Below are 26903 nucleotides of genomic sequence, written 5' to 3'. Positions count from 1 at the left end.
ATTATTTGTACACTAAAATCAGCCATTAATATATTTTTGTGAATAAATATATATGTTGTTCAATTTATTTTCAATATATATTTGTATTTTAACATGTATTTTATTGTAGTGGCTAATTTTGGTGTATACATACGTGTTTTTCCGTTATATAAATTGTATTTCATAAAATAAAAATACTATTTGTGTAACAGCCCAGATCACCCGCTAGCACGATATTGTCCGCTTTGGCACACAAGGCCTCACGGTTTTGCCTTTGACGATAGGGACGATAGTCAAAGCCCCCCGCGCTCACTCGTCAAAATGCGTCATGCTAGGAAGAGGTATCCACACCCTTATAAGGCATGATTCGTTCCCCTCCCCAACCAACGTGGGACCTTACAATCCACCCCCCTAAGAGAGCCCAGCGCCCTTGCAGGCACATCGATCCAGGCTCCGTCTCTGATACCATAATGTAACACCCTACCACATAGAGCTTTACGCCTAGGTCGTAAATCAATGGTGGTGAAGTATCACAACTTTTAAAAATAAAATTCATACGTATATAATGGAAGGAATTTGATATACTAGGAGCCCATGAAGAAAAGACATAAGCAAAATCGCATCATACTCAGAAACTGGCGATATACATAACCAAAAATGACCGAAGAATAAATATATATATATATATATATATATATATATATATATATATATATATATATATATATATATATATATATGATTCAAAAAGTATACATAACAACACTAGTCTTAACCTGCGAAGATAAGGCCGACTAGTTAATATAATACAACCCGAAAGTAGGACTAAAAATCATAAACATAAATCATGTTTCTCCATAATCAACCTCTAACAGGGATATATAAGTTATAAAACACAGTAGTGGAGAATATTTAAAATATCTAAGCAAAAGTAAAATTCCTAAAAGACAATCTTCGCTTCCTAAAAGCAAAATCTGCATGCTCAACAAGGTGTATCACGTCCAATACCTGTAAGATGAAAATCCCCGAAACGGGTGAGAACATCATCCCTTTCGGGGTTTTCAATAGGGGTAACAGTTCCAAAGCAGAGACTATGTAAAGACTACACGAAACCTCTAGGCAATCCTAACACTTCAACAACAAAGAAATCTAAGCCTAGAAATATACTAAACCAGAAAACAGTAAGGTATACTAAACCAGAAACCAGAAATATACTAACTAACTACACTCACGCACCTTTGATTTTCATTCGACTTTTCTCTCTCCAATAAACCTCAAGTTCTTAAACTATCTCTTATTAGTTCTCTCACCTTTTACTTATCATGTTTCTTTCAGTCTCAAGTTCACCCCATATCATCTCAACTTCTATATATACAAGGTCTCAAAATAGCACAATAATAGCAAACACAAATAATGAAGTTCAAGCACAACAAGATTCAATTACAGAAATTATAACAAATAGCAGTTAAATAAAGATAATCACATAGGCAAACCACATGTACAATAAACACACCCAATCAATGTCACATAGATACAAATGATGCATGCCTGTCCTACTGGCCATGAGCTCACGCGTCGGTTATGTTGCCAGACCCGACTCGGATAAGCGGGATTAAACGACCATCCTTATCCGTAGGTTCCATAAACAAGCGGGATTAAACCACCATCCTTGCTCGGAACACGCAAGCGGGATTAAACCATCGTCCTTTCCTCCACAGTAAGCGGGATTAAACCATCATCCTTACTGGACACCTCGAACAAGCGGGATTACACCACCATCATTGCTCGGGTTGCATTCACAAATCAATCTGCAAGCGGGATTAAACCACCGTCCTTGCCCAACATAAAACAATATGCAAGCAGGATCACACCACTGTCCTTGCTAAACAATTCACCCATACGTGAGCGGAGTAGAACCTCCATCCTTATTGCAGGTGGGATAAAACCACCATCCCTGCATATGCACAATAACCACGACAAGCGGGATCAAACCACCGTCCTTGCCGGGACAAAACTCTTTAAATAAACTAAGTCCCTGGAATATAGTGTCCAGCTCACTTTTAACCTCATCATAGTCACTCTCATCCTCAACATTTCACCAGCCTTTTATCAGCAATTGTTACAACAATATACTCTCAAAAACATTTGATAATAGTATAAAAATCAATTCTTAAATCTCATACCCAAGGTAGTCACCAAAACAATCATCGGCAGCCAAATTACAATCTTGTTTTTAAAATATCAAATAAACTCGGAATTGCACAAACTTTATATCCATACGACCATTTTGGATTAAGCTTTCTATTAAACTAAAAATCATAATTTTTCACTTATTCTAGCTTCGAGAATAGAAGAAAAATGCTCTGCAGTGCTTAAAAATCAGAAAACAACAGCAGCATGTGATATTCAAAATTCAATATAAAATCCAAGTTAAATCCAATGACCTTAAAATTAACATGCTTCAACTTCTCTCATCCAGATTTCTTTTGCAATTGGTTCCAGGTACCATACAAAATAATTAATAAAAGAACAAAAAACAAATATAAAAAACTAAAATATAAAAAATAAAAAAAAAAAAAAACAAAAAACCAATAAACCCCAATAAACCGAAAAAAAAAAACCAAAACAAAAAAAAAAACAAAATAACAACACAAAACAACAAAAAAAAAAACAAAAAGAACCAAAATAAAATAAAATAACAATATAAAACTCATACACTAAACAACCAAAAATAAAAAGAAAACAAAAAATAAAAAAAAAAAAAAAAAACAAAAAACAAATATCAAAAAAAAAAGAACAAACAAAAAACCACCAAAAAAAAAAAAAAAAAATAAACCAAAAAACAAATAAAAAAAAAAAAAAAAAAAAAAAAAACAAAAAAAACCAAATAAACCAAAATAATACACATTTTTAATGAGAAAGTTATGTTACTTGGAAGTTGAGTAATTTTCTGCAGAATTCTGTTTTAAAAGCCAATGAGCATATCCTCTTTCAAGTCCCATAATTCACTTAGTAAAACATTGACAGTCCTGAAATTTAAATTACATATGCTAAACATACTTAATTTTCACCTCTAATTAGTTGCACCTCAATACCAATCCATAATCAAAATTTATAAACTTTCAAAGTTACTGATTTAAGAGAACAGAATCTGGCTTTTACTACATAACGTGTCATATTTCAAAAATTCATATCTTTAAAACTACAATTCCACAAATTCTAAATTTTTAAAAATTAAAGTATTAGAACCAGAGTTTCATTTAAAATTGATTTTATTTCAAAATTCAAACTAGAGAATTTCCAATAGAGAAAACAAGTTGCTGCTATGTTAAGCATTCTGTAGAAAAATCGGATTTAACAACCACACTTCAAAAATTTACCATAAATCATAAACTTAACGAAAATGTCTCAAATTCACCAGTCTAGCTCCTTATATTCCCAATCTTAATACTGTAGTTCTTCACACCCTAAAGCACTGCCTTTCGGCTTCTAAACTTGTGACCGACCTGAAACTCTACACCGCCGTCTAGGTTGTAATCCTCTTTACCCGTGTCAAGAAATGGGGTCCTCTCAAGCATGGTGTCCAGATCCAGACTGTGATAGTGAAACGGAATTGCCGAAAGCATTGGTATTGGATGGGGTGGAGGCAGGACATGGCGGGTTACAGTTGGTACAAGCGTCTCCGGAACACACTCCTCCTCATCCCCACTAGCGGATAAGTCGCTGTCATCACTGTCCCCCACGTAATCCTCGTCCGACTCTTCCTCGCCCTCCTCTGCCTCATCCATCGGAACGGCGACATGAATGGGCGGTGGTGCGAGGGGTCGGTCATCCTGCATATAGTTCGAGTGTTCGGAAGGACCACTGCCACGGTGTCCCACCTCTACAGAAAGCTCCATTACTTGCTCCACCATAATCCTCTCATGGACGTCGAACATCACTCGCACATGCTCGTCCCCTAGAAGTCGGAATAGTCAAAATCGGAAGACTCCGTTACCCATGGATGCTAGCAACCAATACACCACCCTTCCAATTTCCCTCGTTTCTGAACCACCGAGCTTGCTCGATATCAAACTCCTCAAATCGGACAACATCTCCACACGCTGAGTGTGAAACAATATTGGATCCTCACACTCAAATGTCACCCCGTTGTCGCCGTTTCTCATACGACAGTTGGGATAAACAAGCACAATTATGTATAGACTATTACTGGCCATTAATGCGTTGTATTCGTGAGAAAATAAGAGACACAATAAAGATAAGAAATGTTTGTGAAGATACAAAGAGTTACACATCCTTTTATAACTAGTGGGATACTACTCCATATATCTCGTTTACACTGTAAACGAGATAGACACGTTGCAGCTGACGTGTCTTATCTCATTTACATCTCGTTTACAGTGTAAACGAGATAAGACTAACGTATTTAAATTGCTAATTATTTTTTAAATTATTTATTTTGGTAATTATTAGATTTTTTATTTATTTAAATAAAAAATTCTGAAAACGACTTATGTTTTACTATATTTCTTTTTTTTAATTAGAAACTAGAATTAATATTCTCAAAATTGTTATTATTATTATTATTATTATTATTATTATTATTATTATTATTATTATTATTATTATTATTATTATTATTATTACTTCTTTGAATAAATGACCATTTGTACCCATGAGAGATGAAAACGCTGACATTTGTACCCATGATAGCTCGAAACTAACTTTGTACCCATGAGAGATGCTGTCCGTGTGACAAAAGTGCCCCGCCTTGGATCTGAGCTTGGTTCGTGCCTTTCCGAACCTACGTGGCACTCCCCCCCCCCCCCAAAGCCTATCTGACGTGGATATGAACGTTGATTATCAAAAGGGATAGGAAAAAGAAACGTCAGTTCCCGCGAGAATCAGTGGTGCCCTAGCAGAGGTTCCTCGTCGTTGTTGGTCCATTCGAAGCCGGAGAAGACGACCAGAGTAGGCTGAATCGAGTAGCAAGGAGAGGCTTTTACCATTCCCTTCGTATTCGACATCGAGGTGGTCACTCCCTTTGAAGAATTACACAGGTATGTCATTTCCCACCAAGGAATAATTTGATATGTCGTTGCAAGTAGTTAGACAAACGTTACTGGCTAATGAAACCGTATGAGTTACTGTATTTCCTTCAAAATTGATAGAGAGTACTTTTAGGGTTTGTGTTAGCATCAGTTACAGAGAATGTGTGTTTATTGATTTGTTAAATTTTACTTCCAGGGATGGCCACCATCCACATAACTCTGTCAATTCATCATAGAGGAAGGTTTGAGAGAGAGCCAGTTGGTAAGGTTAGCTACATTGGTGGAGAAGTGACGGAGATAGAGAGGGTAAATGTTGATACCCTCAATGATTTTTTCATCTCTGACTTGCTGAAGGACATTGGTTATACGTCCATTTCTGATTTTTACTGGCTAGAACCTGGGAAGGAGCTTGATGATGGGTTGAGGCTGCTAAGGGTTGATATGGATGTAGTTAGGATGTATGAGGCAGCCATGAAGAATGGAAACAGAATTAATTTGTATACAGAGCATCCTGTGGATCAGCCTGTTGTAGTTGAGGTTAAGGAATTGACTCCATCAAAGGGAAGAAGAAAGGTCTGTGTTAAAAGGGTACCAACTCCAAAGAAGACTCCAAAAAGAAGATTAGCAGTAGTGGAAGATGATGACGATGCTGAGATAGTTGGTAATATCCAAGTTGAAAAGCAAGCCCAAAAAAGTGCTGAGCCCCAGCCCATGGTAGAGGCCCATCAAGAGAACAACCCAGCTCCTGTAGCAACACAGGAACCAAATAACATTTCCCAACCTCCTCCAACACCTGTCCAGCCAGATGAACCACCATCAACTCAGTCCCAACCTTCACAGCCACCTCTTGAGGTAGAGCAGCAACCATCTGAAACTCATGGGACAAACCCAGTCCCTCCCCATGATGCCAATGTATCTGAAGCTTCACAGCAACCTTGGCACTCTGATGATACAGACCAATTCATTCCCTCTCAGGCCAATGTCTCTGACCATATTGCACCAGAGCAGCTCACCCAATACATCCCACATCCTTACAGAAATCCACTTTCACAAGAAATCCCTGAGTCAGCCCCACCTTTTGACTCGAACAGGAGTCCCCAAAATAATGAAACCAATCCTTCAGATGAGGTTGATGGTCGGACAAAAAAGAACAGGAGAAGATCAACAAAGAGGCCCCCTCCTACAAGACAGTCATTCATCCCTAATCCTGATCCAGACAAGCCTCCAACCTTCTATGTCCCAGTTGATGATGAAGATTTTTCTGATGACAATGCTGGGTATCATTGCTATGAATCAGAGGACTTGCGTAGCATACCTAGTGATGAAGATTCTGATGAGACCACAGCCTTTCCTCAGAGTAATGCCGATGCCCCTGTTAGCCAGGTGAGGTTGGAAGTGGGAATGGAATTTGAGACTCTAAATCAATTTAGGAAAGCAATCCGGAAATTTAATATAAACATCGGAAGAAGCATTTTCTTTGCACGCTGTGACTCTACAAGGTCAAAGGCCATATGCTATGATGAAGATTGTCCTTGGCAGATATACTGTGCCAAGAGGACATTTCCAGCAAGTTATCAGGTTAAGACCTTTGTCAACGAACACACTTGCAGTAGGGACAATCACTGCAAGTCAGCAGATGGTAAATGGGTGATTGATGAGCTAGAAGAAAGAATAAGACTTCAGCCAAACTTGAGTGTGAGAGAGGCTGACCAGTTCTTCAGAGCTGAGTATGATATACTTATCAACGAGAGAAAGATTTATAGATCTATGAAGAAGGCAAAAGAGATGATTGAGGGATCTGAGATTGCACAGTATGCAATTCTTCGCGACTATGCTAATGAGATTCTAAAGACTAACCCTAGCTCTACAGTTAGGATACACACAAATCCCATGCCTGATTCAAATCCCATTTTTCTGAGGATCTATGTATGTTTTGAGGCTTGCAAGAAGGGATTTGTAGGTGGTTGTAGACCATTCATAGGGTTGGATGGCACATTTCTTAGAGGGTATTATGGGGGTCAGCTATTAACAGCTATAGGGCAGGATGCAAATAACCACATTTACCCTATTGCATATGCAATTGTTGAATCAGAAAACAAGGACAGCTGGAAGTGGTTTTTAGATATCCTTCAAAATGACGTGGGAGATTTTCAGGCGAACGGGTTTAACTTCATGTCAGACATGCAGAAGGTATGTATGTTTTAATTCTGTTATGTGTTTTAATTCTGCTATGTGTAGTTTTTTATGTTTCATTAATGAACTAGGTTCAGATGCTTATTGTAGAAGAATGATCAGTGTGGTTTAGGGTCTGGAAGTATGATTTATTGAATTATGATAGATGTTGTTTATGGTCATTGAAGTTTGAAAATTGAACTATTGTAGAAGAATTGTTATTGAAATATTGTTTTCATGCTTGTTATTGCAGGGGTTAATTCCTGCAGTCCAAGAAATGTACCCAAACGCCAACCACAGGTTCTGTGCCATGCATATATGGCAAAACTTTCGCAAGAAATGGGGTGACTTGCAGCTGAAGAAGTGTATGTGGTCATGTGCTAAGGCCTCTACGACACAGGACTTCAATGCTGCAATGGATAAGCTGAAAAAGATCAACGTAGGGGCTTGGGAATACTTGGACAAGATTAGTCCGAAACAGTGGAGTAGAGCACATTTTAGTGAGTATCCTAAGATGGATAACTACACCAATAATAACTGCAAGGTGTTTAATGCCAAGGTTAAAAAGATGAGGGGGAAACCTATTATAACCATGTTGGAAGAAGTGAGGTGCTACGTCATGCGAATCATGGCAAAGAACAAGAAGGCCTGAATTGGGTACAGTGGGAGGTTAGCCCCAACCCAACAAAGCAGATTAGAAAGAGAGAAGAGAGAGAGCAACAAATGGAGACCCCTTCCAACCGGAGATGACGCGGGAAAAGTTTATGAAGTCCAATGTCTTCCCATGAAGGTCAGTGTGGACTTGGGCAAAGGTACATGTAGTTGTAGACTCTGGCAATTGACTGGGCTACCTTGTAGACATGCATGTACTGCTTTAGCTTACCAGAATAGAAGACCTGAAGAGTATGCACATAACTGGCTAACTATGGGGGCTTATAATGCTGCATATTAGACTTCAATGCGCCCAGTTCCAAGCCAAGAGTTCTGGGAGCACGTTGATACCCTACCAATTCTGCCACCCAGGTACAAAAAGCCAATCGGAAGACCTTCATTGAAAAGAGACAAAAGAAATGATGCCCCTAAGGATAAGAGTGATCCTCATAGAACTAAGAGGAGGATTGGCACCATCGTATGCAAATACTGCCTCCAAGTATGTGCAGTGTATTATAATTCGTTGTTTAAGTTCATGTGTACCAATTTAAGTTCACCTGTACCAACTTAAGTTCATGTGTACCAATTTAATTATACCCTGTTTTACGTAGGCTGGTCATAACAACCGAAGCTGTAACAAGAGAAAGGAAGTAATGGGTGAAGCGAGTGCTGCACCACAAGTCCCTGCAAGTGATGAGGATGAAGATATGCTGGCTGAGATGTACTATGAGGAGACATTAGAAGCTGCCAAGGCTGAAGCAGCAGCAACTGAGGTGGGAAACGGTTCCACAGCAGCCCAGACTTCACAGGTTAGTTCGTTACTTGATTCATTTCCTTAATTATATTTGTTTAACGACTCATATTGGTAAACTGGTTGTTCTTTGGAATCCAGCCTCCACCCCCGATGCCACAACCAACAGCCACACAACCCCATGATACAACAACCACTGGAGCAGCCAAGAAACAACATAAAAGGAGAAGTGTCAAGTGACCACCCCCCTTCTGCACATACCCCACAAACTTCTGCACCATCTCCGAAGAATCCAACCACAACCCCTTCCACACACAACTCTCAAACAACCCCAAATCCACTGCAGGGTGCTAGTGCAGGGACAACCACAAGGTTTGTGCAGTTCATGCCTACAACGGATGTGGACGGTATTTCTAGAACTAGAGGCATAGCTGTTAGAGGCAGGGGTGAAGGAAGAGGTCGAGGCAGGAGAGGTGCATCAAGCGGAGCCAAAAATAGAATCTCCAACGGGAGCAGTAACTCAACACCAATGTCATAGACTGTGTTGCTTATGTTTTTTTGCTATTTTGATGTAATTGCCATTACTGATATACTAATTTTAGGGCACTGGTTGGTTTATTACACTATGTTGGAGTAAGCAGCATTGCTGTTTTGGTTGTTCTGACTGTGAAATACTACTTCTGCTGTATTTAACTATGTTTTTTGGTTTATTTCATGGTCAGTCCACTTTTTGATTAGCTTTCTTGGTTTTCAGCTTATGCTTCTAGTTGCAAAATCTATGTATAACGGTTATTCACTCTGTTATGGAACAAGATTATCATTAATCTATGTATAACCATCAGGTCTCTATGTCACATATTGAGCTTAATTATGATTCTTTAAGTAGAAAATATAGTTGCATGTGCATATATATCCAACTGAGTACCAATAAAAGTTATCATATAGAACTAACAGAGCAGCAACAGAATCAAAGTGTCTATGTCAAAAACAGGAAATACATTCATTCTCTCATGATTTACAAAGACCCTAATTCAATACAAATTTTACATTTTCACAAAAAAATACAGCAGAAAGATCAAACAAAATGCAACACCCAACGCTATCCATAAAAGCAACAGTCTAATTCCCCTAATTTCACCCCTAATTTCAACCCTAAGTTTGTCTATCCCTCTCGCCAGGATTGACGATGCTTACTGATTTTTCCCAGGTTCAGTGACAATGAGCCCATCATCATGCCTTGGATAAGAACTCCCTGACTGTCTTTTGGCCAAACATCTTGCTATGCCCTCCCATCCTTCTTCGATTTCATCAACCCATACAAAGTATTTGCAGTTTCTTGTCTGCCAAAACAAAACAAATGCACTGTTTCATCAACTTAAATGCAAACAAAACTTTTTCACCTGAACTCCAACAGCGTCTGCCCTTACCGCCCACAAAGGACATCTGATGAACCATCGATTAGGGTTCGTAACGGTGCCAGACTCCATCAACGCAAACTCTCTTCCACAGAAGCATCTGCCGTCCAGCTTCCTCACCTTCTTCTTCTTCGAACTTGAAGAAGAACTGCCACTGCCATCAGTTGGAGCAGGGATAAATCTGCGGAAAGACATTGACAAAGGTACGACCTTATTCTTTATCACCGTGGGTATACGTCACACTCATTGGGATTCAACAAGCTTCGATTCTCTGGATCCTGGTTTGTATTGGGGAGGGAGGGGGGAAGCTACCTAGGGTTTTGATTTCGTGAGTTCAGCCTATCCCTTTTGATAATCAACGTTCACATCCACGTCAGATAGGTTTTGGGGGGTGGGAGTGCCACGTAGGTTTGGAAAGGCACGAACCAAGCTCAGATCCAAGGCGGGGTACTTTTGTCACACGGACAGCATCTTTCATGGGTACAAGGTTAGTTTTGAGCTATCATAAATACAAATGTCAGTGTTTTTATTTCTCATGGGTACAAATGGTCATTTATTCTTATTTCTTTAATTGATGGATTTTAGCCGCCTAAACAGTTTGTGCTTAGTTAGTTATTAACTTATTATACAAAAGCATAATATAGGTACTTTCAATTACGTCAGCAATTACGCTTAGAAGTTGCCCCACATGTTTCCATGTTCGGGTGAGTTTTAAGTGGTCTTTTATTTTATTAAATTAAAATAAATTAAACAATTTTAACAAATATACTTATCCGCAAATCCTTTTCTATTTTTTCCTAAGCAGCCAATTCGTTCCACCGACACTATTACATACTGATTCATTTTAGATGATACCGACAGCATGTCTTGACCGATTAGTCACGAAGGATCATGTCATCACTAAAATAAGGAGTTGTTGATAATAATCTGATCGGAAATTAATATCTTTAGATGAGCCAATTTTTCTGACCGTCAGCGAAGACGACACTTGAGTAGGGTTTGCAGGCGCATTAGGTACATAGTTTTGTTTTTGTCATCCATTTAAAAAAAATAGAGAATATATTCAAATAGGTTTTTGAGATAGTGTTGGACGTTTTTGTTTTTAAATTTTTTTTATTATATTAAAATTTTAAAATAAATAAAAGTAGTATAAATAAAGTTCTACTTTAGTCAGATTTATTATTTTTATTTAGACAAATAAATTTTTAAAAATATGATAAAAAAATTTATATAATTTATTTTTATAAAATTTAAAAATCTGTATATAATAAAAATTTTGTAAAAACCAAAATATCTCATGTAAAAATTTTTAAGAATCTATGTGAATATATATTCAAAAAAATATTAGAAAAGGAATGTGAATCATGTCTCTGCTCCCTTTTTCTTACGAAAAAAAGAAAAAGTTGTTATATTTGTCTATGTAACTGTTGGAAGGATTGCTGATTTGCTGAACTTCTGATTTTATCGTAAACATAAAATTTGCCAACTAGCTTGAACGCCAATCACAAGGACAACTTACAAAGATATTCCTATAACCAAGTTAACTTAAATATTGGGTGTTTATGTTAAAACTTAAAACTTGACTTACTTTTTTTAGTTTCTCCGTCCCTCCTCTTATAAACTATAAAGTAACTCATTTTTTTTACCAGCATTTTCTTCTTTAATGAACATCATGAAACATTTTTTACGTGTTATTTTAAATATTAAATTAGAAGAATCCAACATTCCTTGTCCTTCCATACATCTAAATATGGATAATCTTTAAAAAATGAATTTAATTAAAAAAAATTTTCAAAGACTAATTTAAAAATAAATAATCTTTTAAAGATTAATTTAACTATTTATTTTTCAAAATATTTTGAGTCTTTTAATCTGTTTCTTTTATGAAAAAGTATAGATAATTAACAATATTTTTTTAACAATGTGTGAACAATGTGAATTAATAGAGTTAAAAGAGTAAATTAATCTTAAATCAAGCTGTTCGTATAGTTTTTTTAACTTTCAATATCAGATTAAGCACTAACACAGGTGAGATTTCATCTGACATTTGTTTTATTTTTAATACAATCCTCTTTCAGGTTTTGAAAAGGAAAAAAAAAAACAAAATTGAAAAGAAAAGAAGGAATATTTTTGGAGTGAGAGATAAGAGATAGTAGGAATGACAAACTAGATAGAGGATATATAATTAGCATTTACTTAAGTGGACGAATGCATTAACAGTTATAATTTATCAGTCAAACATTATAAAGCAAACACCTTCAACATATTAAATTAACACAAGAAAATTGCACGCATGAGCACACAGATGAATGTTGTACCATTCAGCAAATGCGTGCAGTTTAAAATCGACAGGCAAACTGATAAATTATTATGGTTCTTTGATGAGACCATTTCAACCACATCGATGTGAAACTTGTTCAAATTTATATCTGCCTGTTTTACACAAACATAATAAGTCACTCAAAGCATAGATTCCAAGCATTGTGACTAAAATGCTTTACTTTGTGTTCATATGCCTTCATGGTATGGGATCGATGACTACTTTGCCCGTGGCTCTGTTTGTTTCAAGAAAGGAAAACGCTTCAACGGTTTGGGAAAACGGAAAGGGACTCTTGGGATCAATTATTGGCTTGATTTTGCAGCTTTCCAAATGAGGTCTTAGTTTCTCTAAGACTGTGCCATCAGATTTAAGTATGAAAAATATTGCTGGAGAAAATCCGGGTGGTACTATTGTCACAACTTTGCCTCCTTCTTTTACAGCCTTGAATGCCCTCTCTGTTTCTCCTGTTTTTGTAATTCATGTAAACTAAAATGTTATAAAAATGCTATTCGTACACCAAATCAGCCACTGAAATCAACCACTAATGTATTTGTGTATAAATACATGTGTGATTTAATTTATTTTCAACGTGTATTTGTATTTTGGCATGTATTTCATACTGGTGGCTGATTTTGGTGTACACATAACATACTCCAAAATGTTATTATCTATCTTTGACCATTTCATTTCTTCCAACTAAGTAAAACATACATGAATAATTTTTATGAGAATTTCTTTTTGGTGAAGAGTAAAATTAGATAAAGAGTGAAGATTTTTATTAAATTTATTAAAGAATATGTGTATGACATATGATAAATATTTTTTGTGGGTTTTTTTTTTTTGTTAAAAGAAACAATATTCATTCTTCATGGTAGCATTACTCTAGTTTTATATTGACACATACATAACAATAAGTACACAAAAATCAGTAACTAAGCTTATACTAACAACTCTTCTAACCATATACCACACATAACTAGACTGTCTATCTGAATAAGCAAATTCCTTGCAAGTTTTTATGCTTATTGACTAAGAGTTTTTGTTTTTTTTTTTTAGCTTCAAAATGGAAACAATACACAAATTTATCTTACTTTAGGTTAAAATTCAGTCCTCATGCAAATAAAATAGGAAAAAACAATGATCAAACTGTAGATTTTTTAACTATAAAAAGATTTGATATCATAATAACTTTAGCGAAGATCATAAGTTCCGAATCTCACCTACTGCATCATACACCACGTCGAATTTTTCAGGAAGGTCTTCAAAATTATCCTTTGTATAATCGATTGGCAAGTCAGCTCCCAAGTTTCTCAAAACTTGCAGTTTCTTAGTGCTAGCAGTTGCTGCTATCTTAGATGCACCATAGAAATGCTTGGCAAGCTAGCTCAAAATGGCAATGTGAGTTACAATCATGCAAGTTTTATGCTCTACAGGAAAAATTGCTTTCCTAACTCTTGCACGAAATATGAAATAATAAATTACACAAAATAAACTGAAGAGAATACTTAGATTGTAGAGAATATGTACATTGCAGAGAGTTGAGCGAACAAGGAAGATTTTCACTAAATTTGTAGAGAATATGTACATTGTACATGATAAATTTTTTTTTCTATTATAAAACAAAATAATTTTCGCTCTTGGTTGAACATTATCCATTCATTAGTATATACAACATACGATAAAGAAAACTGTGAGTAACTATGATAGGTGCATATTAAAATCAGACATTAAAATTAATTATCAGTTTAAAATATAAATTAAATTACATATGTATTTATACACAAATACATAATAACTGATTAATACTTACATATGCATACCTGAATAACATGTGTTCCAACTCCACCGGCACCTCCCAGAACAAGGATAGACTTTCCGGCGGAAAACCCGGCTCGTTCGAGGCCTTCATAAGCAGTCTCAATGGTTAGAGGAAGGCTAGCAGCCTCACCAAAGCTCAGGTTCTGCGGCTTGTGAGCCAACAATTTTTCTTCTGCTGCAGTATACTCTGCCAAAGACCCATTCACCTTTGGATGATCCAAAGCATTCTCATTGATATCACCATAAACTTCATCCCCAACCTTAAATTTGGTCACCTCATTCCCCACTTTAACCACCACACCGGCAACATCATACCCTGGAATAGTCTTCGCACCAATCACAAAAACATTAATTAATTAAAAAGAACGTGAAAATTTGATAGCTTCTTTTCTTTTGTTCTCTTTTCTTTTTCCGGTGAATTGATATGATTAGATTAAGGTTTTGAAAACGGAATCAGTCATAAAACTAGAGAATTAGACGCTGAAAGGTTCATCTAAGGTTAACTGAAAATGAAGTGAATATAATAAAATAAGTAAAATAATATTTATACATCAACCACTTTTAAACATCTGAATTTGATTGTTATTAATTAATTATATATCTAAATTATTTTTAATTAATAAAACAAAAAAAATTGTGTTTGGTTTATAGAAAAATATGGAGATCAAAATAGTATTTATTATAAAATAATATAGATGTTGTGAAATTAATAAAATAATATATTTATATAATTTTTTAAAAAATTAACCTTTTGTGATGTATCATTTTCAATCAAACCGATCTGTTAACAAATTTTGGTTAATCAAATTGAATATTCGATCTAATTCCCCAAACCATGAATGACATTTTTCACGTTCAACTCATGTTTGAACCCAAATTTTGTCTTTTCCTCTGACTAAGTATGACAACCAAGCTAACATTAAGAAACTAATCAAGTAAAATTTTGTGGACAATTAACTAGCAAGAGCAAAAGAAAACAAGAACCTATTAATAATTTCAATTTTCAAGAACTTTAGCACTGTATCAAGAAAAAGAAAATGAAAAATCTAAAAAAAAAAAATTTGAATCTTCTAAATTTTGAATTTGTATTTTAAAGGATAAGATGTGATCTTCTTTCTTTAAATAGATTCTCTCTCATGTTTATTTTTAGTCCTACTATGAAATAAATGATGAGAGATCACACTCTAATCAAGTAAAATTCAAAATTTAGAGTATCCAAATCCGAAAAAAAATTATGGGGGATTGAAGGATTATAATATGATTCTTACGGGTAAAGGAGAGTCAGTGGATGCGAAAGCTTTTTCCATTCGCTTATAATCAATGGGATTGAGGGACACAGCAGCAACCTTGATGAGAACCTGATCATCCTTCACGTCAGGCACAGGGACACTGCCTTCAAACTTAAGAACTTGTGAACTCTTGCCATATTCTGAGTACATCCATGCTTTCATGTGTGTTGGCACGGAAGAAGCCATTCTCCTGCTTTCCACGAATGAAAATATTGCTGCTTTTGAAGAGTAAAGCGAAATTATGAACCCAAAGAAGAAAACAAATGAGGAACCGGATAAAGAAAGTAAGAAGAAAGAGTGGATCAGATGACTCAACAAAGTGATGTTTGGTAGGTATGTCGACGGAAATTAAAAACAGTTGCTTTCCTATATGTGTGATCTATTGTGTATTATTAATTGAGAAATGATTGAATCCATCCAAATTTATTATTTTTTATTATTTGTTTATTATTAATATTTAAAAATATAAAATAAAATATGTTGTTAAATTATTAGATTAAAAGAATTAGACTAAAGAAATTGAGTTGATAATCAAAAATAATAAATTATAACGACCTCCTAATATTTCATAGTTATTAAATTCGATTCTACCTTATCGGTGAGACTGAAAATCTGATCATATGGTCATCAATCTAGGTTGAATCATCGTTTAAATTGGTTAAACAATTAATCTAGTCAAATTTAATCAAATCCGATAAAATCTAATCAAATCTGTTTAAAATAGTTTTAAATCGATCTGGTCAAATTTAGTTAAACTAGAAAAATATTAGAAAAAAGTTTAAGAAGCTAGCATTTTTATTAGAATTTGGCCAGTACTTAACCAGTAAAAAAAATGAATAATTTCATACCATTAAAAATATTATTAATAACTAATTGATGGCTACAAATCACATGATCTGCTGCCCTTAACACTCCTCAAAATATTGTCTTTTATACATGATTTTTTTATTAAATGTATAATGTAAATAAAATTAAATTATATTTACAAATTAAAAAAATAATATTTTATTAACTATAATATATTTTCTATTTCTATGATTGTGATTTTTTTATAAATTCTTAAAGAATATAATAAATATAAATTTATAAATATTTGAAGAATATAATAAATACAAACTAATTGATGAGTTATTAAATTTTAAAAATAGTAATTAATTGAATATAAAATAAAACTAAAATATATTTTTTATAAAAATAAAAAATTAAATTAAATTTTATATAATTATTTAATTATGACTAGATCAATCGATTTAATCTTTGACTGACCAGTTGAACTAGTAGCTCAGTGATTCAGTAGTATGATTGATTTGATTATCGGTTCGGTTCTAATAATTATGTTACCAAAATGTGTGACATATCACTTTCTCTTTGTAATTGAAATCAAATATTTTCCTCCAAAATTAAAAGATTTTTTTCTCATCTCTCTCCCTTTTTCTAATTTTCTCATTCTTTCACCTATTCTATCTCTCTTATACATTATTATCAATGACTAACAATCAAAATGTGCAACATGACACTTTTTAATTACAATTAGAATTAAATTAAAATATTAAAATTAAAATTGAAGTATAGATATATTATATTAATAATTTAACAACTAAAATATATCACATGACATTCTCTCATTAAAATTAAGATGAAATATTTTCCTCAAAAATTAATATACTCCTTTCATAACTTCATTCATCTTCTTATCTATCTCTCTCCCCTTCTCTACTTCTTTCTACCATTCTCACTCTATATATAACTTATAATTTATATTTGAGGTAAATAACTAAATCGGTACCTAAAAGATTCTGGCGCTAACAAAATGGTACATGACTTTTATTATTGACAAAGCCCCTAAAAGATTTTAAAATTTGACAAAATCACCCAACTGTGAAAGGACAATGAATGAAAAATGCTAATTTGGCCGTCGAAAGCATAGTTGTCAGAACCGAACCGGTGAAGTTACTGGGTTACTGAGTCACTGGTTCAACCGGTGGGTCACTGGTCGAACCGGTTAACTCGGTATAATTAAATAATTATATAAAATTTAATTATCTTTTTATTATTAGTATTTTTATAAAAATAATTATCATTTTTAAATTTTAATACTTTATTAATTAGTTTATATTTATTTTATTATTATATTATTATAGGTGAAAAGTCACATACAATTGTTTTTTTGTGAAGTTGATATTTAAGAATTGTTGACTAGTTTAACTAAATATCATCTATCGATTTTCAACTATCAACTTCATATGAAGACAAAAAATAAAATAATATATTAAAAAAATAAAATTAATAGATATCAATTATCATATAATCATGAAAAAAATAAATTGTGATTAATTAAATTTTTTGTTTATCTTTTTAATTTGTATATATTTAATAAAATTTATAGTTAAATAAAATGTAATTGATTTAAAAATGAGTGACTTTGAAATTAAAATAAATTGAATATAAGTGAAAAGAAAGAATGCTATATGTATTATAATTTGTATATTAGTTGATGAGAATCACTTTAGCTTGGTGGTAGAAGCATGCTTGCTTTATCCTGGAGGAAGCGGTTCGAACCCCACTGAAAGCATTTTGGAAAATTTTGTAGATTCACCTTCAAACCGAGTGGCTCGGACCGGTTCGGTTTGACTGGTTTTTACCGGTTCACATCGGATTCACCTTCAAACCGAGTGGTAGAAGCATGCTTGCTTTATCCTGGAGGAAGGGGTTCGAACCCCACTGAAAGCATTTTGGAAAATTTTGTAGATTCACCTTCAAACCGAGTGGTTCGGACCGGTTCGATTTGACCGATTTTTACCGGTTCACATCGGATTTGACCGGTTTGTACCGATTCTCTACCTTAAACGGTTAGAAGCTTAGACCGGACCGGTATTGGATTCGATTTACCGATTTTCTAGTCGAACCGGTCGGTCCGGTCCGGTTCTGACAACTATGGTCGAAAGAGAGCCTCGATGATGGTAGAGAGTTCTTACGACGTTTTCGGTCTTCTTCTTTTTCTTCTTTGCCATGGAGGAAGGGGACGTAGCGGCGAGGTGCTGTCATGGCAGAGGAGACGCAACAACATGTTGAAGAAGAAGAAGAGGTGAACACGAGAACACGACGAGGTACTGCCATGGCGGAAGGAGACGCAGCGGCGTGCCATGGCAGTTTGGCGAAAGGGGACGTGAAAGGGTATGCAGCGGCATGTTGAAGAAGAATAAGCAGCGAACACGAAGAACGCGGCGAGGTGCAGCGGCGTGCCATGGCAGTCTACTTCTTCAGCTGCCATAGCAGAAGGGGACGCAGCGGCGCATTAAAAAAGAAGCAGCAGCGAACACGAAGAAGAAGAAGGTCGTCGAAAACATTGTCGGAGCTCTCTGCCATCATCAGAGCTCTCTTCCAACGGTCACATTAACGTTTTTCATTCACTGTGACGTCATTCTTTTACAGTTGGGTGATTTTATCAAATTTTAACATTTTTCAGATGCTATTTTGTCGATAACAAAAGTCAGGTACTATTTTATCAATGCTAAAATTTTCGAGTACCGATTTGGTATTTACCTCTTTATATTTTATACTACTAATTTTACAAATCAAAATGTGTCATGAGATATTATTTTATTATAATTAAAATAAAAATTTTTCTCTTCCAAATTAACAAACTCTCTCTCTCTTTTTTATCTTTCTCGTTTTTTCTCTCTCATTCTCTATCTCCTGTGTCTTTCTATTTTATAAAAAAAAATTCTTAAAATAATATAATTTAAATAAATTTATAAAATTATAAAAAATACATTAAATTTTTAATTAAATATAATAAAAAATTATTCCAGAAAATTATTCCCATAAAAACTATATTATTATTATATACATATTTTTTTAGTTTTTTTATTTAGTTTTAATTTTTTACTATTTATCTTTCTAATTTATATTTTCACTTCTCTTCCTTCAAATATTTATTACGGAAAAACTACCATTTGTATCCATGAATTTTGCGAACGCTGACAAAAGTACCCATCAAACAAGAAAACTAACGTTGTACCCATGAAAGATGGGTTTCGTGTGACAATAGTACCCAAACCGTGATTTTTCGTTGACTTTTTAATAAAATTTTCAAATTACCCCTTCTATCTTCTTCCCCAAATTTCAAATTTCACAACCCTCATCCTTCGTCTTCCTCTGCTGCTGCCAGCCACCAAAAAATTAAAAAGATTAAAAACTGTGGATTATTAATTATCTGAGGTTATTGTTCAAATATTATGGATTTGTAGATCTGGTGTAGAAAAAGAAAAAGAAGTTTGAAATTAACAAAAAAACATAAATTTTAGTTTCTTGGTGTCACTGTGGGAACAAGAGGCGCAGAACCAAGAGCCTTTGGAAACGGAAGGAATGATAGGTCGGAGATAGATGTGATAGCCTCGGTCGCATTTGTTGCAAAGGAGAAGCTTCGCTAGGAACTTACCGGAGGAGCAGCACTTGCTGATGATATCGTCGTCGAAGGTGAGCTTGGAAGTGTGGGTCCTTCTTCACCCTGCATTCCCTTGGCCATGTCTTCGATCATACTCGGTATGTTCAGAAGCTCATCCTCGTCAATGTACCCTGCCACCATCATCCCTCCTTGTTCTCCAGTACTCAAAGTGAAACAAGATCCTTCAATAATAACGTTACTACCACCACAACCTTCCAGAGGGTTCTGCGGTGGCCTCGGAAGCCTAGCCTGAGTAGCGGCGACGGCTGCGATGTGAATATCAGTCCACCAAATGGCATGAAGATACTCTAACATCAGCCCCTTTTTCTACAGATCGACGGCGCTGAGCAGTATTTGGAGTCACCGTTGGAAAGAGAACGTGGCCACCAGCCTCTTGTTGGCTCTGGTTGCTGAATTCTACTACTTATTGTTTTGGAATAAGAAGAACAATAATATTCAGGTTGAAGAGGTTGAAGAGTTTGACAAGGGTGTGCTTTCTTAATGTTGTTTTTGCATCCGAAGAAGAAAGAAACAACAAGGGTAATGATGTTAAAGTTTATTTGAATTTAGATTTGGAGAACAAATTAGGATTGGAATAAAGAGAGATGGAGGTTGAGGATAAAGGTTGGAGGAAGACATTAGGTGCTTGGGTCTTGAGGGAATGGTGACTGGCGGTGGCAGAGGAAGACGAAGAATGAGGGTTGTGAAATTTGGAATTTGGGGAAGAAGATAGAAGGGGTAATTTGGAAATTTTATTAAAAAGTCAACGAAAAATCACGGTTTGGGTACTATTGTCACACGGAACCCATCTTTCATGGGTACAACGTTAGTTTTCTTGTTTGATTGGTACTTTTGTCAGCATTTGCAAAATTTATGGGCACAAATAGTAGTTTTTTCTATTTGTTACATATAATTGGAAAGAATACTAATGTTGTAATTAATGATTAGAATCAAAATTTAATTCTTTTAAAAAAATTAATTTTGAGTTAATTTTATAATTATCAACATAATTTGTTGGGCAAATCACTATATTAAGCCTAGGGGAGGAAAAAATTATAGAAATCCGCCAAACAAAAAATGGTTCATGAATCAACCAAGAGCCATTTATATATAGTTCGAATCAGCCTAATTCGAACTACTCACACATGCACACACCCACTAATTAGAATCAACCTGATTCGAATTACACCCACAGTAATTCGAATCAGGGTGATTCGAATTACACACGTTGCACATAGTAATTCGAATTGGCCAGATTCGAATTACTCATGATTTAATTCTGCCCATTCTTTTATTAAAAAATTAATAATTTAGAAATTAAAAAAATATATATTTTATTTCATGCATTAAAAAAAAGTTAACAAAATATTTAATTACGAAAACTTCTTTAAAATATTAATAAGCTATCAATTCGAATTTCATACAATATTCTTTTACCCATTTTTAATAGCTCATGAATATTTTTTAATAAATTTATTTAAATTATACCACAAAAAATATTTTATTCTATACAAAATAATTAAAAAAAAATGGCTTAAAAGATGTTAGGAATACTATAAAAATTTGTAATGTCCTAATGACTTAGGACATTAAAGAAATACTCTACATAGTCAATAATAATTTAGAAATTAAAAAAAAATATAGTTATAACCAGTATTTACCTAACTTACTAGAATATTACAAACTTTTATAGTACTCCTAACATTTTATAAGCCATTTTTTAAAATTATTTTGCATAAAAATGGCTTAAAATGACTTAAAATGTCTTAAAATGCCCTTTATTCTATGCAAAATAATTTAAAAAATGACTTAAAAAATGTTAGGAGTACTATAAAAGTTTGTAATATTCTAGTAATTTAGGTAAATACTGATTATAACTATATTTTTTTAAATTTTTAAATTATTATTGACTATGTAGAGTATTTCTTTAATGTCCTAAGTCATTAGGACATTATAAAGTTTTATAGTACTCCTAACATCTTTTAAGCCATTTTTTTTAAAATTATTTTCTATAGAATAAAATATTTTTTTGTGGTATAATTTAAATAGATTTATTAAAAAAATTTATTAAAAAATATTCATGAGCTATTAAAAATGGACAAAAGAGTATTGTATGAAATTCGAATTGATTACTTATTAATATTTTAAAAAAGTTTCGTCATTAAATATTTTGTTAGCTTTTTTTTAATGTATAAAATAAAATATATATTTTTTAATTTTTAAATTATTAATTTTTTAATCAATTATTAATTTTTTAATAAAAGAACGAGCAGAATTAAATTATGAGTAATTCGAATCTGACCAATTCGAATTACGTTTGTGAGTGTAATTCGAATCACCCTGATTCGAATTACTGTGGATGTAATTCGAATCAGGTTGATTCGAATTAGTGGGTGTGTGCGTGTGTGAGTAGTTCGAATCAGTGTGATTCGAATTACATGTATATGAAGTTCGAAACAACCTAATTCGAACTATATAGAAATGTCCATTGGTGGATTCTTGAACCAGTTTTTTATTTGGCTTATCTTTGTAATTTTTTGCTGCCTTGGCTTATTTATGTTATTTGTCCTAATTTTTTATACTAATATCTAATTATATTTGTATATGTAGAGAATGAAAAAAATATTATTTTTAAATAACAAGCATGAAAATTAATTATTAGAGTAAACAATAAATAGGTCCCTGACTTTTTATGTCGAAGACAAATAAGTCCTCGACTAATTAAAAATACAAAACTATTCCTCACTTTCTAAAATGCGAGACATTTAAGTCTCTCCAGGACTGATTTGTCTTTATATATTTTGGATGGAAAGACTTAAATATCTCATATTTTAGAAGGTTAGGGACGTTTTTGTATTTTCAATTAGTTAAGGACTTATGTGGCTTCGAATTAAAAAGTTAGGGATCTATTTATCTTTTTCTTTTTTTATTTGTATAACAGACTTAACACTTAATCACGTAAAAGTATACACCTTAAATTTTTTCAAGTTTTAGATAATAAATGTTAAAATTAATTATTAGTATAAAAAATTAAATTCTTTCACATGAAAATAATAGGAGTTAAGGAATTTTATGTGGGACATTTTTGTCTCCAAAAAAAAATTATTACATTGAGATCTTTAAACTTTATAAAAGTAAGACATATAAGGTCTTCTGTCACACTTTTGAGGACTATTTGTCCAAGTGAAAACAACGAATCTGACTAAGATAGGAACTTATATGTTTTACTTTTATAAAGTTTAGAGACCTCAATGTAATAAAATTTTTTAGGACGAAAATGTCCGATGCAAAATTACTTAGGGACCTATTTGGGTATATATACAAATAAAAACTAAAAAGTTTATTATTTGATTTTTTTTAATATATAGAGATTTTGGTCTTTTTAGCCGACGAAAATTTTAATTTTTTTTCCTATGACTTTTTTGTAAAAGTAGTTTGATTCTATAAATATTTTCTGTCATAATCTATAATCTATAATGTTAAGATAAAATCGACATAATTTCAAAGAATTTATATTTTCGTAATGTTATTACAAATAAATATACTAGTAAAAAAAATATGCATTATTTTTTTAATATCATAAAAGAATTCAAAAAATATAAATGTAAAAGAATAATATAAACATTATTTTTCTAATAGATTTAGCTATGATGTTGGTTATAATGAACCTAGCTTAAAAGTGATCATTCGTTCATTATCCCCATGATAAAGAAATAAAGAAAGAAAAAGTATAGGTACCAATATACTATTTATCAATTTATTATCAATAATAAATAATTATTATATTTCAAACACATATATAAGAAGATACATCTAAAAAATATATATATAAAGATATTTTTATTAGACATAGCCATAAAAAAGATATTTTTATTAGACACATCTACAAAGACACTTCTATTAAACATCACTGTTGTAAATAAGAGTTGGCAAAAATTGACAGAAATGCTGTTGGTAACATAGCGGGATCCATAAAAAAAATATGCTATCATATCCTAAAGCTACGCATACTTTTCTTGTTGATTAGTCACTTCATTGGTTTCAACTGTGATTCATCTAGCAACGCATGTTTGTTGACATTATTGGATCTGTTGTCTTTTTTATCTGTATTATTGTTTTGATGAATGATTTTGTCAACCTCCTTCTTCGTCTTACCATGCCTGCGATTAGCTTGATTCAAGTGGCGCATCCTCTTTGCAATAGGCTCAATATCCTCATCAACTTCTTTTTGGGTGCTGACATTTTCTTTTGTTGCTAAGTACCTTTTCCTTTAGTTTTTTTTTTAATGGTGTCCTTTTTCGCCTTTTCTTAACGAAAGTGACTTTTTCAGAAAGCATCGTAAGACAACCCTATTCAAAAAACACCAGAATTAACCGACGCCATACGAATACATTGAAACAGTACAAAGGCAATGAACGACAATCTAAACAACATTCAGTTAACTATTACACACGTAAATACTAGATACTTATCTACATACTTCTGACAAAATTGACTGAGCCTTCTTTTTGAGTTGTTCTGCTGGCCATGCAGATATCCATGGCTTCGGTTCGTCACACTGTTCTAGCAGGCCACTCTTTAGCCGTTGGAAGTATAATATCTGATTTGTATAACCACAAACAACAACGAAATTATATCCATAGTTAAAAAAGTTTCATCTCAAGTTATCTAAAATAACCATCAGTCTTACCAACAAGGCATACATGCATCCTTCAAAGGTCTGTGTTAGAGAATCATTAGAATCAATTTAGATCAATTAGTATCGTTTATATTTATATAGCATATCTGTATATTAATTGTAGGATTCTCTATCTTTATTACTTTGATTCATCTAGCACCTATAAATACTCCTTGTATATTGTACTTTTGAACACACTGAATAATACACAGAAATATTTTCCTCAACTTGGTCTCTTGTTTCTAACATGGTATCAAGAGCCTAAAGTTTTTTTTCAATGAAATTTTGTTCATAACCTCCTTGTTTTTATCTTCTGATAGTGCCTCTTTACTCTCGTTTTTCGATCTGTTTCCGACGCTTTGGTTCGTTACCTCCGACATCACCGTGTTCTTCTCTTTGACAGCTTTCCAAAGCCGCCAAGATCGCCTCTAGAAGCCTCCGAACGCGCCCTCACGCGCTGCTGGAACCTTGCTACCCACCTCCATTGTTTCTCCTTCCAGAAGCTTCAGCAGCCGTTGGATCTTGGAGCCGATCGCACGATCCTCGCGCTCCCACGTGTCACGACGCAAGCCATCCTCGCGCTCAAATTTTCAGTAGCCGTTGGATCTTCGTGCCGATCGCACGATCCTCGCGCTCCCACGTGTCGCGATGCACTCCATCCTCGTGCTCCAGTGATCCGCGAACAACCCGACCCGGTCCGGTGGTCGACCCGCGTTCCACCTCATTGCCAGCCTGTCCTCCTGCTCCTCTCAGTCGCCGCCACGTGTCCTCGTTCCGCTGACGTGGCGCTGACGTCACTGCTGATGTGGCGCTGACGTGGCAGACAAGCGGGACCCTCCCTATATTTTTTTGGTGAGCTCTTTCCGATTCTGCACTCTGTTTTCTCGTTTTCTGCCCCGAATTTGTAGTTTCTTCTCCCTTTTGCCATTATTTTATTACGATGGAAAAACCGGATGTCTTTCAGCCTATCTCTGTTATCCTTAATGGCTCTAACTATACACATTGGGTTGAAGCTATGCCAGGATTTCTTAAAGGGTGAAAATTATGGCGATATGTGACTGGTGATATTGCCTGTCCTGTTAAGACAACTGTGACTGACAAATCCAAAGATGGTGCCTCCAAATCCAAGGAGGATCCTGAGAAGGACTTTGCAGAGAAATTGGAAGATTGGGATAGTAAAAATTATCAGATTATCACTTGGTTCTGCAACACTTCTACTCCTGTCATTCACTTACAGTTTGGGCGTTTTGAAACTGCTAAAGAAGTATGGGATCATTTGGCAAAACGTTACACTATTTCTGATCTCTCTTATCAGTACCAACTGCTTAAGGAACTTCATAGCCATAAGCAAGAATGTGGCCAAGCAGTTTTTGATTTTCTTGCTCAAATGGAGATTATTTGGGATCAGTTGACCTCTTGTGAACCTGTTCTTAAAAATTTCACTAATGCTAAGGCATATGAGGATTATCGGAATCGGACACGTCTCATCCAATTTCTGATGGCACTTACTGATGACTATGATCCAGTCAGGGCTTCTCTTCTTCATCAAAATCCCTTGCCTAGTCTTGAAGATGCTCTTCCTCATCTTAAGTCTGAAGAAACTCACTTGGGATTGCTTCGTTCTAAAAGTGAAACTGTCTTTGCTGCCACCAACAGAAAGGGAAAAATCTGTCGAAACTGTAACCGGCCTGGGCATTCCTTCTCCGACTGTCCTTCTATTGAATGTCGTAAGTGCAAACAAAAAGGCCACATTGGCTCCAATTGCCCGAAACTGTTCTGCCATTATTGTAAGTTCTCGGGTCACTTGATTGCTACCTGTCCTACTAGACCACCACGTTCATATCAGAACAAGTACCAACCTCGTCCCAACAACTCTCTGCCTGTGCCTGCCTCTATTGCTGCTGCTGCTACTGAGTCCACCCCTTCCACATATCTCAACATACCTTCTGTCTCTCCATCAGATATTGAATCTCTTCTTAAGCAACTTCTCTCTTTTTCTGGTAATACCCCCGCTACTTTTTTCAGCCCTCCAGGTAATTCTAAATGGTATTTTGATTCTGGTTGCTTTAATCATATGTCTTCTTTGCGTCATCTTTTCTCGTCGTTGTCTCCCATTACAAATGCACCTTCTGTCAACACTGCTAATGGTTCCCTCTTGCATGCAACACATCACGGGATTATTTCACAGTCCAATATTCATCTTTTTATACTTATTTTATTCCAAAATTGAATTTTAACCTTATCTTTGTCGGTTAGCTTGTTGAACTCAATTTTGATGTCATTTTTTCTACTTCTGGTTGTCGTGTGCAGGATCGTCAGACGGAAAAGATCA

The 26903-nt window shown here is 34.3% G+C and overlaps 1 protein-coding gene across 1 annotated transcript; it reads right to left on the bottom strand.

Moving 5' to 3' along the window:
- Positions 1 to 12210: 12210 nt before the first annotated feature.
- Positions 12211 to 15818, bottom strand: LOC107605332 (2-methylene-furan-3-one reductase). The gene is made up of 4 exons (XM_016307184.3): positions 15426 to 15818; positions 14160 to 14483; positions 13560 to 13719; positions 12211 to 12803 (listed from the first exon to the last, which is right to left on the bottom strand). Exons 1-4 carry the CDS (start codon positions 15630 to 15632, stop codon positions 12538 to 12540), a joined length of 957 nt encoding a protein of 318 aa, XP_016162670.1. The 5' UTR covers positions 15633 to 15818; the 3' UTR covers positions 12211 to 12537.
- Positions 15819 to 26903: the final 11085 nt, after the last annotated feature.

The sequence above is a fragment of the Arachis ipaensis genome, chromosome B6 (genome assembly GCF_059453495.1).
Source record: "Arachis ipaensis isolate K30076 ecotype BB chromosome B6, ASM5945349v1, whole genome shotgun sequence".
Classification (NCBI taxonomy): domain Eukaryota; kingdom Viridiplantae; phylum Streptophyta; class Magnoliopsida; order Fabales; family Fabaceae; genus Arachis; species Arachis ipaensis.
Note: the sequence above shows the minus strand (reverse complement) of the source record. Positions and strands in the feature narration are given on the sequence as shown.

Bases quoted from the DNA above. Each gene is read 5' to 3' on its own strand.
- LOC107605332 (XM_016307184.3), bottom strand. From the start codon at position 15,632: ATGGCTTCTTCCGTGCCAACACACATGAAAGCATGGATGTACTCAGAA. The intron at 14,484-15,425 runs GTAAGAATCATA...ATTGGTGCGAAG, and splicing joins CCACTGACTCTCCTTTACCC to ACTATTCCAGGGTATGATGT. The intron at 13,720-14,159 runs GTATGCATATGT...ATTTTGAGCTAG, and splicing joins TTGGAACACATGTTATTCAG to CTTGCCAAGCATTTCTATGG.